At 44.6% G+C, this 15,566-nt stretch overlaps 1 protein-coding gene across 4 annotated transcripts in view; it reads right to left on the bottom strand.

Moving 5' to 3' along the window:
* The window catches only part of Las1l (LAS1 like ribosome biogenesis factor), a 33,728-nt gene extending 18,987 nt beyond the window's left edge, over positions 1–14,741 (bottom strand). For 2 of the 4 annotated variants that reach the window (XM_048336049.1, XM_048336048.1), the window contains exons 1-11: positions 14,477–14,741; positions 13,737–13,862; positions 12,355–12,424; positions 10,792–10,873; positions 9,092–9,577; positions 8,717–8,763; positions 7,579–7,688; positions 4,638–4,723; positions 4,269–4,319; positions 3,785–3,991; positions 3,323–3,470 (exon numbers count right to left, since the gene is read on the bottom strand). In XM_048336049.1, coding sequence (XP_048192006.1) covers positions 3,323–3,470; positions 3,785–3,991; positions 4,269–4,319; positions 4,638–4,723; positions 7,579–7,688; positions 8,717–8,763; positions 9,092–9,577; positions 10,792–10,873; positions 12,355–12,424; positions 13,737–13,862; positions 14,477–14,667 — 1,604 coding nt within the window. In that variant the 5' untranslated portion in view covers positions 14,668–14,741. The remainder of the gene's footprint in view (positions 1–3,322; positions 3,471–3,784; positions 3,992–4,268; positions 4,320–4,637; positions 4,724–7,578; positions 7,689–8,716; positions 8,764–9,091; positions 9,578–10,791; positions 10,874–12,354; positions 12,425–13,736; positions 13,863–14,476) is intronic. The other 2 variants (XM_048336051.1, XM_048336050.1) reach the window with 1 other exon arrangement.
* Positions 14,742–15,566: the final 825 nt, after the last annotated feature.

Here is a 15,566-nt window from a genome sequence, read left to right as displayed (position 1 = left end):
ATAGGGACCTGAATAAGCTCTGTGCTTCATCTGGGCCTTATTTCCATTCTTATTAAAATGAGAACTATAATGACATGTATAGGGTTCTTTGGTTGAGGAAATAATGCTTACACAGGCTATCTGGCACAGGGTCTGGCACATAATGGGCATGCAATAAGTGATGGCTATTTAGTCTGCATTGAAAAACTACATAAAAACAAACTAGCCAATAGGCCTGCAGGGCAGGAAATGAGAATAGCACATCCCCCTCTCCTCCTGGTCTAGCTGAGAAATCTTTCCTGAGCTCCAAGGATATGCCTGGAAGTATGCTAAACTCCTTCTGCATCAGGAAGACAAGATGTACTCTATGTGAGAAGCTACAGCCCAGCCTAGAATGGGGAGGTGGGGGGAAGCAGCAGTTAAGACAAAAGAATGTGGAAGGTAGGTAAGCCCAATGCGCACTGGGGACCCACTGTGGGCACTACAGGAATGGCCATAGAGAGGCAGAGAGCACAAGGAAGGAGGAGAGAGGGAGGGAGGGCTTGGTTCAGGTGAGCCCCTCCTGGGAACCACAGACCAGAGTGAGCACAATGATGTGCATGTGGTGAGAGCAGCCTGGCTCCAGTACTGACTTGAAGCACTGAGAGGAAAAGAAGGCTGAAAATGGAGGTGCATGTGTGTTGAGGTGAGGGTCACCTGCCAGCTCTAAGCACACGTGAAGGCTGCAGTTTCTGAAGAGTATCATGGTGATGAGGTGTTGGATGTCCCTGCAGACAGGACCTGAGAAGGGCAGCCTAGAGGCAGGGAGACCAGGGAGGAGCCTCTTGGCACAGGTCAGGTCAGAGTCAGTGAGGGCTGACATAAGGGTACTGCCAGTGGAGATGTGAGGGAGAAGCTGTTCACACACACGCACATGCGCATACACATACACACACACACACACACACACACAAAGAGCAGGGTCTAGGGACCAACAGCAAGGGTCAAAGAATTAAACATGATGATACCATGTGTAAACACACACGCAACAAACATGACGGCGCAAACATCAATCACCAGATACAGAGTTTGTGGGAGAATCCGAGCACATCTCACCCAGAATGGCCTACAACTTGGCCCCCGCACTGATACACACATGGGCAGGGTGGCAGGATGGAGACTGTCCTTTCAGGTGTGTGCATGTGTACTGTGCATTCTTCATGGAGGGACTTTATGTCTGGAGGGATGTTTTTCCCCTAGGTACATGCAGGCTAGTCACATGTGTGGTCACATATCTGTGGGGGAAGGCGGGCCTTGTGGCTAATAACTTGACTAGGAGACCCTTTCTGTTCTGCAGGACTAATTTCATATTTTAGGAGGACACTAGCTCAAGTAAAATTATTAAGAGCTGGCTAGGAACAGCTTCTAGCTTTATTAGAGAAAAAAGCCAGGGAGAAAGTCTCTGGCCTCTCACTGTGGTCCATTAATGTGATTAATAATAAATATCCAAGCAGTTGATACTGGTGAGATGCGATTGCGCTGCTGTTAACTGTTACCCATCCATTAGCTCTAGCTGTCTAGCCTCCCCACTAATGTACCAGGGTGATGGGCACTGTAAAATGCATCTCCTTCCTCAGTGTACCAGCTCAAAAGCTCAGGAGTTAAGTAGTCACAAGTTCAAGATGATGGAAAGGACTCACAGGACCCAAGCCCAGATCTGTTCCTTTATCAATAAACCATGTGACTGTGGGCTGGGAATATGGCCTAGTGGTAAAAGTGCTCGCCTCATCTATATGAAGCCCTGGGTTCGATTCCCCAGCACCACATATATAGAAAATGGCCAGAAGTGGCGCTGTGATTCAGTTGGCAGAGTGCTAGCCTTGAGCCAAAAAGAAGCCAGGGACAGTGCTCAGGCCCTGAGTCCAAGGCCCAGGACTGGCAAAAAATAAAGTAAATAAATAAACCATGTGACTTTAGTCCTCAGACCCTTAATGTTCTGTTAAAGAGTATATTTCCACCTCCCAAGATTGCTGTGTCAAATTAACTGAAATCATCTCTTCAGAAACACATAGCATAGCACCTGACAGTCACCAACCTTCTCTTTTATTTTTATTCTATGAAAAACAAAAGGCAAGTTCCATAGTCATCCAATCATAGATGCTTTCTGCAATAGTACCACCTAGTGGAGCATTATGGAAGAGCATAGGACCAAGGATAGTTATCTAGATTCTTCTGGGCCTGGATTACTTGCAACATACCTGGGAATGTCCCCTTTATTACCCACTCTGTGTAATGGGGTGATTAAGTCTAAACTTACTGATTATCTGGGAAAGGCAGGGTCTTTGCATAAGGAATCATACCCAGCTGAGTCAGTTACTGCTGGCATGTGTCACATCCCTCTGGTATGCTTGGCTGGGAGATCTCTGTGGTCCAGATTTGTCCAATACCAGCAGCTTCCATTCTGCAGGCACTTAGGATTGGAAAGTGCCCTGAAAGCCACCTATCCAAACCTCTTCATGTTCCTCTCTGCACTCCCTTCCACTAACACATGCTGTTCCTTCTGCATGTTGAAATGTCCTTTATTTTCCCTGCTTGAAAAGCTCAAATACTTCTTTGATGTGCCATCCTAACTCTCCAGGCCCATTCAGCTCTTCTCACTTTCTCATCCATCCCTGCCACTTCATAGTCTAGAGCACACACAACTAGCAGTGTGGCTGTAAGGTTCGGTCTCATTTCCTCTAGCTCATGACTTGGCTGAATTTATCTGTAAGGCCACATTTTTTATCTTAAAAATATTGCACTTCAAATGCCATAAGACAGTCAAGACCTTTGGACTGAATAATGGGATCAGGGGACTAAGGTTTGGGCCATCCAGTCTCCCACTTAACTAATTCTTTGGACACTGGGTTAAGCCTTCACCAAGGACAGCACTGCTATAAGGACACAGCAGAGCAGTTCAGCTCAACGTTTACCAAGGCTTGGATTTGTCTGCTGTTCTGGGGTTAGATAGCTAATGCAGAGCCCTTGCCCTTCAAATAGTCTAGTAGCCAGAAGAAGACAATATGGGAGTAGAGAGGGTAATACAAAAAAATCAGATTTTAAGGAGTCAACAGAACAGAATAGATACTGCCACCACCAGTGACAATGGGGACAGAGGAGGAAGATCTCTTTAGAGTTGGGATAGGGAGTAAGAAATTCGCTTCTGGTCACAATAAGGTGCCAATGGGCCATTCATGTTCAGTGTGCACTGAATAAATGAGGCTGAATTGTGGGGATAGGGCCTGAGCTATAGAGATCTGTGCTGAGTGGCCCTGAGGCTTCCAGGGGCCTAATTCTCTTACCAGATGGAATTCAAAAGACTTACAGCTGAAGGAGTTGGGGGCTGGCCCAGCAAGGTGAGCCCAAGCAGAACTGAACCACCTGGGACCAGTCAATGGCGGCAGAGCAGTTGAAAAGCCTCCAGCTCTTTCTTGCTTCCCACTGGCTTGCAGAAAAGAGGCGAGCATTCCGACCTGAGAGAGAAGAATGACTCTAAGAAGGAATTCTCACTAGCCTTCCCTCCCCAAACCCACAAGTTCCTCCCCCACTCTATACTTCCTAACTGCTGAAGGTACGCAAGCTTTTTGCTCAGCCCAGTTCGTTGGCTCTGAGAAGAAAATGAAAGAGAGAGCTTTGGCTACAGTTGTGGGCAGACCCACTTGGACAAACCTAAACCTTTACCTAGGGAGGTATCTGCCTAATGCTTTTTAGTAGAAAGCTGAGGGCAGTGACTAACATTCTCCTGTCTAGGCAGCCTTAGGCCCTCGGCTAGAGTTGTCTCCCTCACCAGTCTTAGTGTTGGCTACAATCATTTCAACAATCCATCGTAGAATGTAGGTGGCCCGGATTCCACTTTCCCCCAAAGACGGCAGCTCAGTGAACATCCTCTCCATGAGGGCTTCTGTGAAGGTCTGGGAGTGCAAGGCTCTGAGCAGGGGCTGCCAGAACTGAGAGAATGGCTTTGGCACCAAGACGTCATCCAAGTTAACGTTTTCTGGTTTGTGAGGGACACCGTTGATAAAGGGGGAAGGCGTGAGGGCGAGAGAAAGAATACAAAAGCGAGAAAGCGTGCACACACACATGCACGAGTGCACATGCACAGGACCCCCACCACCACCAACAACATGGTTGCCAGCACAAAACAGAAAGAAAGAAGAGAGCAGAATAGCAGGGAAAGAGAAACCAGTTAGTGTTTGGAAACCAACCCCTGACTTAACGAAAAAAAAAAAAAATGAACTCTGGTTCTGGCTTCAACTTTGTTGGTAACTCACTGCGTGACTTTTGGCCAATACCATCCCCTTTCTGGACCTCAGTCTGACCATCTGTAACATGAGGATGTTGAGCTAGATGACCTCATAAGGCCTTTCCAGTACTGCTGTTCTAGCTCTCTAGCCAGTGGCTAAATCACAATGAATGTGGCACAATAATGATATTAAGACTCTCCCACTCTACCCCTCTCACCCCACCCTAGTCAATTCCAACCACCTAAGGACAGCTCCAACTGTGTTATCAGCAGGGGCTACCTGTCCTGCTCAGCCAAGAGGGCTGAGGGGCTTCGATCCCCCCACCCAGGGCCCTATGGCCCACCCCCAGTGTTCCCACTCAAAACCTCAAGGCTGTAATGGTCCCCAAGACCCTACCTTCATATTCTATCTGCAAAGCTGTCAACTGCTCAAATGTGGGAATGAGGAATCCATCATCCAGAAAAGCATCCAACACAGCATTCCTGAAATAAGAAGACACCAGAGTTTATCTGGGCATTTTGGCATAAACCTATTGTCTCAAGTAGTTAAGAGGCTGAGGGCGGAGCAATGCATCAGCCTACGAGCTGAAGATTCGCTTGGCAATATAACAAGACCCCTATCCTGGGGGGAAAAGATGTGGCAGCTCCAAATATGCTGGATGTTTACTGGTTATTTTAAAGCGGCTTATAACTTGAGGAAGGGGCTGAGTGTGTTGCTCAGTACCATAGCACTTGTCAGAGTTCAACAATCAGTACCAAGAAAAGAAAGCTAGTTTTGTAAACTGAAGAAGACAGAAGACCTCACCTATTCCTCCTCCCTGCCTGCAACAGCCCCAAGGCATCTAGCATCTTTTGCCTTCATGTGGCCAAAAGCATCATTGGTAGAAATGAGGCAGGAGACAATTGAACCTTTTGGTCTAAGGGCTAGAACAGTGTCTAGGATCAGTGGGTTTTGAACATGGACTTGCCAAACGCATGTTGCTCTAGGGCCTACAATAAGAGTAATAGTGGCTGCACAAGCTTCAAAATATAAATAGAACTGGGTGCTGGTGGCTCACACTTAATAATCCTAGAGACTCAGGAGCTGATATCTGATGATCATGGTTTGAAACCAGCCTAGGCAGGAATGTCCATGAGACTCTTTATCTCCAAAAATCTTAATTACCAAAAAACCAAAATGGAGCTTGGTTCAAGTGGTAGAGGACTAGTCTTGAGCAAAAACACCCTAACAGTGCCCAGACCCTGAGTTCAAGTGACAAAATATGTGTGTGTGTGTGTGTGTGTGTGTGTGTGTGTGTAAAAGAAGTCAATAGCCCACAGAGGGAGAGAGGGAGGGAGAGAGGGAGGGAGGGAGGGAGGGAGGGAGGGAGGGGCATAGGAATATAGTAAAGGGATTTCAGAATTTAGGTACTGTAATCTTTGTTGTTTCCTCTTAACCATTCTCTTAGTCATCTATGTCTCTCCTTCTCTCTCTGGGTGTTTTCTTTGGAACAAGGGTGCCATTTTCTATATTTATGCCATTGATAGGCGATATAAAAATTTCAATAGAGGCAGATGGGCTCTGGGCAGCTGACAAGAAGCATACATATCTGTCCCGACATTCCCCAAATGACTGCACCTTACATGGCCTGTGGCTAGATCCTTGGCATAGAAACCCTGAGGATTCAATTGGTAGCCAAAATATGACTCATAGAGTTCTAGAGACCCAGAAGAAATTTAAAGGAGTTGAAGACATTGGCTACCAGGGTAATTTGTCATTTTTATCTAGTTCCAATGTAAACCACCAAACCAGCAACAGCATACTGATTCTTTCAGAGCTAGTGGCTCCCAAGTTTCCCTCCTAGTTGACCAGGCCAGGAAGGAAGAAAAGCACTGTAAGATGTCCTACTACATTCATACCCTTCACTCCCACAGACAAAGCTCAATAAGTAACTGTCCTTCTATCCCTTATACCCTTCCCTCTCACAGACCAAGCTTGACAAGAAAATAACTGTCCTTCCATCCCTCATCTCCTTGGTTAAATACAGAAGTAGCCAGATACTACTGGTGGCTCATGCCTGTAATCCTCCCTCAGGAGCTTGAGATCTATGGATCATGGTCCAGAGCCAATCTGAGCAGGAAAGAACATGAGACTCTAATCTCCAATTAACCACCAGAAAACTGGAAGCGGGACTGTGACTCAAATTAATAGAGCACTAACCTTAAGCTTTGAGCTCAGGGACAGCACCCGGAACCTGAGTTCAAGCCCCATGACTGACAAGAAAAACCCACAAAAACCAAGAACAACTAAAGAAGCCACCAGATGCCTGCTCAGCGTTACAGAAAACACCACAGTGTATGGCACGACTATTCTACCTGCCAAGGAAGCTACGATCCGCCCTTTAAGAAGATGAGGCTAATCTGGGTGTCTGTGGCTCACACCTGTAATCCTAGCTACTCAGGAGTCTGAGGTCTGAAGATCTGAAGCTAGCCCAGGCAGGAAAATCCATTAGACTCTTCTCTCCAATTAAGCACCAAAATAGCCAGAAGTGGAACTGTGGCTCAAGTGGTAGAGTGCCAGCCTTGAGTGAAAAAGCTAAAGGACAGTACGCAGGTCCTGAATTCAAGCCCTAGGACCTGCACACACACACACTAAAAAGACATATGACCATAATGAGAGAGGAATAACTTAGTCTCTAAGACACAGGCCCTGAGAAGGCCTCCCAATCATGACTCCCCCAGGGATGCTGTTACTCTTTGACAATTGTGAATAGACTAGAGACCATGAGGCTATGAGGTATTAAATATCATAGGCTTTTCCTACTTGCCCAAAGTGTCACATCTCACCTGATAAGAGGAACGAGGCTAGCCAGGGAATAAATGACTTTTCATGTTCTGGTAATTCTAGTGACTCCCATACCCCTGTCTGGTAGCTGGCAGGGATTAAGGCAAAAGATCATGCAAAAGACAGAGTGAACATGTGGGGAATCAAGATTACGCCTGGAGGACTGGGGATAGGGCCTAGTGGCAAGAGTGCTTGCCTCGTATACATGAGGCCCTGGGTTCAATTCCTCAGCACCACATATATACAGAAAAAAAAAAAAAAAACGGCCAAAAGTGGTGTGGCTCAAGTGGCAGAGTGCTAGCCTTGAGCAAAAAAAAAAAAAAAAAAAAAGAAGCCAGGGACAGTGCTCAGGCCCTGAGTCCAAGCCCCAGGACTGGCCAAATAATAAAAAAAAGATTACGCCTGGAATTTCTTATAACAGAGGATGGCAAACTAGGATATGGAAACCAATGTCAATAAGGCTGCTATTCTCTTACTCTAGAAAGAAAGAACCCCTGGTTACTTAGTTACATACCTGTTTTCCCACGAAATACCCTTGAGCTCACCCAGAATCCATTCTATATGTGGGGACATGTCATTCCATGCCTTAACAGCCTGAGGTAAATATCTGTATTTCTCCAGCACCTATAAATAGAGGAGCCCATCAGAAAGCTTACCCCTCCAGCACCCCTTCCCAGAGGACCACAGCACTGCCCTTTAGGAGACAGGATAGGGCACCTAAGGGTAGATGCACAACTCCCCTGCTGGCCCAGAAACTAAAAATAACCAGACCTTGTGGCTCTCAATCATCAGATTGATGTCCAATTGGAGCATCTGGATGGAGATGGCCAGAGGGGAATAAAAGGATAAAATGGCTATGGAAGGAAAGGAATCAGGGGACCTAGGTTCTTATTCCGGTTCTATCATTAACTGTATGTGTCCTTGGTTCTGTCTTTCAATCATTCATGGCTTTAGTTCCTTTTTGTCTGAAAAGGTAGAGTTGAACTAAATGCTTTCTGAGTTAAATGATCTCTTTCCTATTAAAACAGCACCCCCAATGGAGTGCTGGTGGCTCATGCTTGTAATCTGAACCACTCAGAAGGCTGAGATTGAAAGATCATGGTTCAAAGCCTGGGAAGGAAAGTCCATGAGACTGGTATCTCCAATTAAGCACCAAAAAAAAAAAAAAAAAAACCGACCACAGAAGTGGAACTGTGGTTCAAAGTGGTAAATTGCTAGCCTTGAGCAAAAAAGCTCAGGGAATAGTGCCCAAGCACTAAATTCAAGGGCCACCACCGACAAAAAACTTAATAGCACTCTCCAGTTGACCTGCTATAGGGAAATTCTTGATACCCCTTCACCTGCCCATCAGCTACAAAATTGTGTGGCTGTGCAACTGCCCATTCCCAGTAGTTCCCTACTACCCAAAGGGCAGATTATCCACAAACTTCATCTTTTCCCTTCCATTGGTGTTGGATGGTCATCCAAATGGACGCTGTTCCTCTTATCTCATTCCTAGTTTCTTCCCTCATCTTTCTGAGAAATTCCCTCATGCTTTACCACTTTTCTTTCAAATTCCTTCTTGAGAAAGAATTTGACTTCTCTCTCAGGTAGCTGGCAAGAAGAAATGCTGGAGCAAATGGGAGTATACCAGGTCAAGGGCACTTCCTTACCTTAAACTGTTCCTCTTCATAAGATATCAGCAGCTGACGGGCACGTTCTGAAAACAGAATGGGGAGACAGATAGGGCAACCAGCCTAACTCAGCTCTGTTTGTGAGACTGTCTCATTTCATTTTTTGAGTTGTAAATTGAGAATTAGTATTCCTTTCTGACCTACTTCACAGAACTCAAGGAAAATGACTTGAGAGGCAAATACTGTACCATGGAAACTGGGCAAAATGGTTTGTGAAAGTAATTTTTCAAGCTAGAACTCCCCACAGAGTACTGCTACTGCAAATGCTGAGCCAAGGTAATAACAAGTGCTGACTCTAAGTCTGAACCTTCCAGGCTCATGCTTCCCTCTTTATCCCCATGCATGTCCACCTACCATACAACTCCTTATGTCTCAGAGTCTTTTTCCCTTGAGAACCCACTTCTTCACTGCCTTTTGTGTTTCCATCATCCAACTCTGCACCTCTCACATCATCCTTAGGCTCTGATTTCTGCTCATCATCAGCATTGGTATCTTCTTCCTCTTCTTCTATGATGTCATCTCCCATATCCTCTGGGTTTCTTCTTGGATTTCCTCCTGAGTTTCCACTGGAGCTTCCTCCTGGATTTCCTCCAGAGTTTCCTACAGGATTTGCTTCAGAGTTTCTTCCGGGGTTTCCTTCTGGGTTTCTTCTGGCATTAGACTTTGGGTTTCCTCCCGATTTTCCTCTGGGGCTTCCTCCTGCATTTCCTAAGTTGTCTTCTTGATTATCTTCTCCTATCTCCATCTTCTCTTCCTCAAATTCCATGGTATCTTTCATACTGTTCTCCAGCTGATGGCACCAGTAGGTGTTCTGGAGCCATTTCAGCACAAACTGGCAGCCTAAAGAAGGAAAGAAGGCAATAGCGTAGAACCAGCTTCAGGCAAGCAACTAGCAGGTCCTCAACTCTCTGGCCCTCCAACCTCATCTTGTGAGCAATGATGGGAAAGTCCTAGGAAGAGGGCTGGTTACAAGGCTCAAATCTCAAGTAACCAAATACAATGTAGCTCAAGTGGTAGAGCATTAGCCTAGTAAGCACAGGGCCCTGAGTTCAATTCTGAGCACTCTGACATTGGGTGCTAAAAAAAGCAAGTGATGTTAAGGAAGAAACTGGGACTCAGCCCCAAATGTCAGTTGCCACAGCCAGACTAAATCACCAGGTTGTTCATTTTTGGATTTTTTTGGTTGGTACTCAAGGCTTCCTGCTTGCAAGGCAGGTGCTTAACCACTTCAGCCACGTTGCTAACTTTTTTGCCTTGCCTATTTTCAAGTAGGTTCTTGTTTTATGCCTGAAAGAACCTGGGCTGCTATCATCCTGTTTGTACTTTTCCATGTTACTGGGGATGTCAGGTGTATACCATTGCACCTTGCTGTTGTGCTGAAGCACTAGCATACCCAGCCACTGGTTGAGATGTCATCTCACAAACTTTTATGCTCAGGCAGGCCTCAAACCACAATCCTTCCTTCTCTGCCTCTAAATAATATATTTCTAATTGAGACTGTTTGAATGTTCAAAGAACTCCTAGATTCATGACACAGTTGATGACTCATGTGTCTCAACTTATTCTCACTGCCCCTGCTATATAGTGAAGCTGGAGAGATGCTACCTCAGGCACAAAATTTAAGAGGTAAAGGAACTATAATCAAGGTATCAAAACAAAATAAGAACAGTATCCTACAAAGCCTGAGGCAAAAGAACTCAGTAAGTTTAATCTTGTTTTTATTTTCCAAACTTTGCTCATGATGCAGTTTTTCACATTAAAATGCCATTTACCAAAGGGGGCATGGCTCATGGGGTAGAGCAGCTTACCTAACAAATGGAAGGTCCTGAGTTCAAATCCCCATACTGCCCCCTAGTGCTTTTATCTGGATCATCAGACTTTTGATAGCCCCTTAAATTTTGTGCCCAAGGTTAGTAACTGATTTGTTTCACTTTAGTCCTGGCTTTGACTCCTGATAAGATTCCTCCTACAATCCCTCTACCTCAAATACCACTTAGTCCAGGCTCCAGTGTTTAACTGGGATATTTATACTCTCCTCAAAGATGGAGACTCACCTTTGCGACATTCATTTAGATGAGGCATTTTCTTGTGAGTCAATTCATGGCGAAGTTCGACAATCCAGTCTGGAATGTTTACCTGAGTGGAGTTCAGGGAAAATATAAAAATTAAAAAATACAAAGGCTGTAAAGTGCACAGAAATAAATTAGCCTGACAACTCCTCTCACTTTACAAATACAAAAACTGATGTTCTGGGAGAAGACCATAGTTATATTATCAGAGTCAAGGTTAAAAATGGGTTTCTTAGCCTGGTGCTGGTGGTTTATACCTATAATCCTAGCTACTCAGCAGGCCAAGATCTGAGGATCTCGGTTTGAAACCAGCTGGGGACAGGAAAGGCAGTGAGACTCCTATCTCCGATTAACCACCAAAAGCTGGAAGTAAAGCTGTGGTTCAAAGTGGCAGAGCACTAGCCTTATTAGCACTAAAGTTCAGGGACAGAGCCTGAATTCAAGCCCCAAGACTGGCACCAAACAAGGATCTCTTTTGCTTAATTTTACTGCTCTATGGAGATGGTCTTAAAAACCAGAAAAGACTCACATCTCCAACCACCAACCATTCTCCTGCAACAGAGATTTCTGTGAATGAGCATACAATTACATTCTCCAGCCTCCTTCTGCCCTTTCCCTTTCCCTGAGTATCCTTTATCCATCTTTTCTTCCCAAACCTTTTCCAGGAAATTTCTCTTGATGACTGAGAAGTCACCTGCCCTCTGAACCTCTATACAGTTTACATAGTAACTCATGGTAGGAATGTCTAGCATCTTCTTGCAGCATGGCTGAGCCGTCTCCTGCCTGAGATTATCAGCTCCCTAAGGGTAGGTGCTCTGACTACCACCTCTTTCATGTTCCTTGTATATTCAGGCTCCTCAGCTTTGTTGGGCCACTCCAAGCCGGTGAGGCTAGACAAGCCCACTGAAAGTTATGAGGAATAAGGGAGCAATTCTGTTCCTTTAAAACTGGAAGCTCGGGCTGGGCATATGGCTTAGTGGTATAGTCCTTGCCTAACATGCATGAAGCCCTGGGTTCAATTCCTCAGTACCACCTAAACAGAAAAGGCCAGAAGTAGCACAGTCCCCAGACCCTGAGTTCAAGCCCCAGGACTGGCAAAAAAATATTTAAACAAAAACAAACAAAAAAACCTGGAAGTGGCACTGTGGCTCAAGTGGTAGAGTGCTAGCCTTCAGCTGAAGACCTTGGGGACAGTACCCAGGCCCAGAGTTCAAGCCCCATAACTGAAAAAAAAAAAAAAAAAAGGAAGCTCCTGCTGTGTGCTGGTGGCTCGAACCTATAATTCTAGCTTCTCAGGATTGAGGCTCGAAGCCAGCCTGGGCAGGAAAGTCCATGAGACTCTCATGTCCAGTTAATGACCAAAAAAGCCAGAAGTGGAGGTGTGTCTCAAGCCCCAGAACTGGCACCAAAAAAGGAAGATGAGGCTCTGGAATTCCTGCTGAATTCAGCTAGTAGTGATGTGATGAAGCCTGTTAGTATACTTTACCTCATACCCATTTAGTAAACTGTCTAGAAGAAAAAGAATTAAGGCCATTTTATCATACATACCTCCTGAGCCAGGTACCTGAGGGGGAGCTTGGTATACTTTGTCCTCCTCTCCGAGATAAGATTCACAAACCTGGGGTTAGGGAAGAAGTAAGTGATACAGTCCAGAACAACTGTTTTATACAAAATACCTTGCCTCATTACTGACACCATGCATTTCCACAATCTTCCAACTGAGTGTCCTGTTAATATGGTTGATGTCAGCCAAAACAAAGATAGTTACAGCCACTCCAACATTTACTGAGTCTGCTCTGTATTGAAGCCATACAGATTAGACATTGATGAGTCCAATCTGGGATAAATAATTATGACATAAAATGCTAGAATGTGCTACAGGTGGTACAATGAAGGACTATATAAGATGATTTGGAGATGGAAGAGGAAATGTGGATCAAGAAAAAGAGAATGGGATGAGACTAGACTTTGACATGAAAGCTCAGTGACAACCTCCTCACTGCCCCTCCCCCCATTTGTATGAGCCAACTTTGCAAATCAGGAACTCTCAGCTCAGGTCTTCACTTTCACAACTCAGCAACCTTTCATTAATGAAGGAAATAAAAGGAAAAATAGTTGGTGCACATATAAATAGGGATGCAATTGTAAAATCTACATTAAATCACAGCCAAGGGAAATTAGAAAGTTCCTCTAGGGGAATGAAAGGTGTGCAAATGTAGTCATTCTACTCAGCGTACATTATGTAAAAACTGAACTATGGGGGCTGGGAAGATGGCTTAGTGGTAGAGTGCTTGCCTAACATGCAGGAAACTCTGGGTTTGATTCCTCAGTACCAAATGCACAGAAAAAGCCAGAAGTGGCACTGTGGCTCAAGTGGTAGAGTGCTAGCCTTGAGCAAAAAAAGCTCAGGGACACTGCCCGGGCCCTGAGTTCAAGCCCCAGGGCTGGCAAAAAAAAACTGAACTATGTAACTTGAGGGTAGGGATGGCATTGGGAAAATGGGGGAGAACGATGTTCAAGAAGCATTGTACTGGTAACATGACTTATGGAATTGTAACCCCTTTGTATAGCTGCATAATAATAATGAAAAATATATAAAATCCAGAAAAAAGCCTGTGGACAAGGACTTAATAAAGGAAGAAACAAAATTTAGATTATGAAAACTGGAGGAGACCCACACAGAAGGCACCCAATCCAAATCCTCCCCACATGGCCAGAAGAATAATAGATGGTGCCTTTCAAGAACAGGGAAAGAAAGAAAAGTTATGTTGGCATGAGGTACCAAAAGCTGTCAGTATATGCAATCACAAGCCAAGCCATGGCACTTTAGTTTTTGGTAGTGCCTGAAACCAAGCTTTGCTTACAACAGGCCAATCATCTGACAGATCCCAAAGCCAACCTCCCCACTCTTAGTCCCAGGTCGGTCTTACCTGACTAATGCCATGCCATACAGCAGTCTAAGTTCATCATGGCCCACATTACCAGTTATATCCATGAGTTTACAACGTATCAGGTCAGCAGTAGTAGCCACTGCCAGAGGAAGCTCGTTGCCTAACCTAAAGGAGCCACAGACCAGCACCGTCATAAAAGTCCTTTACAGTTGTCCACCATCTACCTCAGAATTTTGGTCACTGCACAAACATTCCTATTACATATACTAGCTCGGGTGTACATGAAGAGACGAAACCAAAGTGGGAGACACGGTTCATAGTACCTCAAAGTAACACAGGGCACGAGGGGCTGCCTAAGGTATATATAGGACACCTAATTGCTAGACTGTCAATCAATTGTGGGGATGGATACACATTTTTTCACACTATCCACCTCTCAGAGAAGCCCCATATTCCTTGTTAGTCAGCCCCAACCCAACTAGACTTCAATAAATACATCACACAGGCAGATGCGGTTTTTCAGTCAAACCCCTTCCCTCCTCTCCGTAATCTCAGTACGAAAGATGCCCTGGATCCGGACCCATTAGTCCCTCAATGACTCTCCCCAAGAAAAACGAAACAATGTTAAAACTGTCACAGGATTACCCTCTACAAACCGAACCTGGCTTCAACTTTCCCCGCATACGTGAGAAAAGTGGTAATATCTGACAACTGAAGGGGAGACTGGCCAACTGAACCGTTTAGGAACTTGCCGGTATGCGACACAGTGGCCGCCTTACCTGCTCCTCCACGCGGAGATTCGGTTCAGCGCGTACCTTTGCAACTTTAAGTCATCACAGAACAGATAAACCGTCACCTGGTCCCATTCCGCCTTGCTAAGCCAGGAGACCACGATTCTCTGGCTTTTTGCCGGCGACAAGTCTTTCTCTTTAACACCCTTTCTGTACCACGCACTCCACACGCGGTCCATCTCCGCAACACTAACGCGGAGGTCTGATCTCGTGCCGCAACCGTTGGCTTACCCACCCCCCTCGCGTGCTACTATGACTTTAACGGACCGCCGAGCTCCAGCAGCCAATGGGAAAATATGACCCCGACGCAAGCCCGCCTTCCAGTATGAGCGTAGCCAATCGGAATACGAAACATCGAGGTCACAGACGTAATTACGTCCTCGCCACAGGAAGTGTTCTGTTCACGTAACATCCCTAACAGCTCCTCAGCTTTCGGTCTCTAGGTTCCACCAACGTTAGGCTACCTCAACGGCTTTCCTCACTAACGGCCACCCGTGCGGGGGCGGGGGCGGGGGCGGGGGCGGGGGAGGGAGAGAGGGAATCAGCTGCGGCCCTGGGCAGACTGAGGAGGAAAGCTAGTGTACTTCCTAAAAATACTCTTTGAGTTATATTTATACATAATTTCTATATGATTTGTAAATACATCTTTAAGTAAATATTTTACATATTGTTTACAAATATAGCTGATAAATTTGTTTGTATGCTAATTATATATAACATGAATATATTTGTAAATTAATTATGAACATATATTTATAAATTCATTGTATAAGATATATGTTTATATATTTAGATATTAACATATATTTATAAAATATAAATGCATAGTAAAGTAAATATATAAGTATAATACATTTAATATAATATTAATGATTGTAACTATAATATAATATACTTAATATCTTACTAGATTATATTTATAACATAATATAATGTATTTAAAATATTACATATAAGTATATGATCAATATAGTCACAAAGTATAAGATATATTTATAACATTTATGTTGTATCCAAATATATTTTCTTGTATAAATTAAATAGATGAATTAATTACTATAAACTAGTTTATAATTTA

Source organism: Perognathus longimembris, chromosome 28, assembly GCF_023159225.1.
Source record: "Perognathus longimembris pacificus isolate PPM17 chromosome 28, ASM2315922v1, whole genome shotgun sequence".
NCBI lineage: Eukaryota > Metazoa > Chordata > Mammalia > Rodentia > Heteromyidae > Perognathus > Perognathus longimembris.
This window is presented reverse-complemented; position numbering and strand designations above follow the sequence as displayed.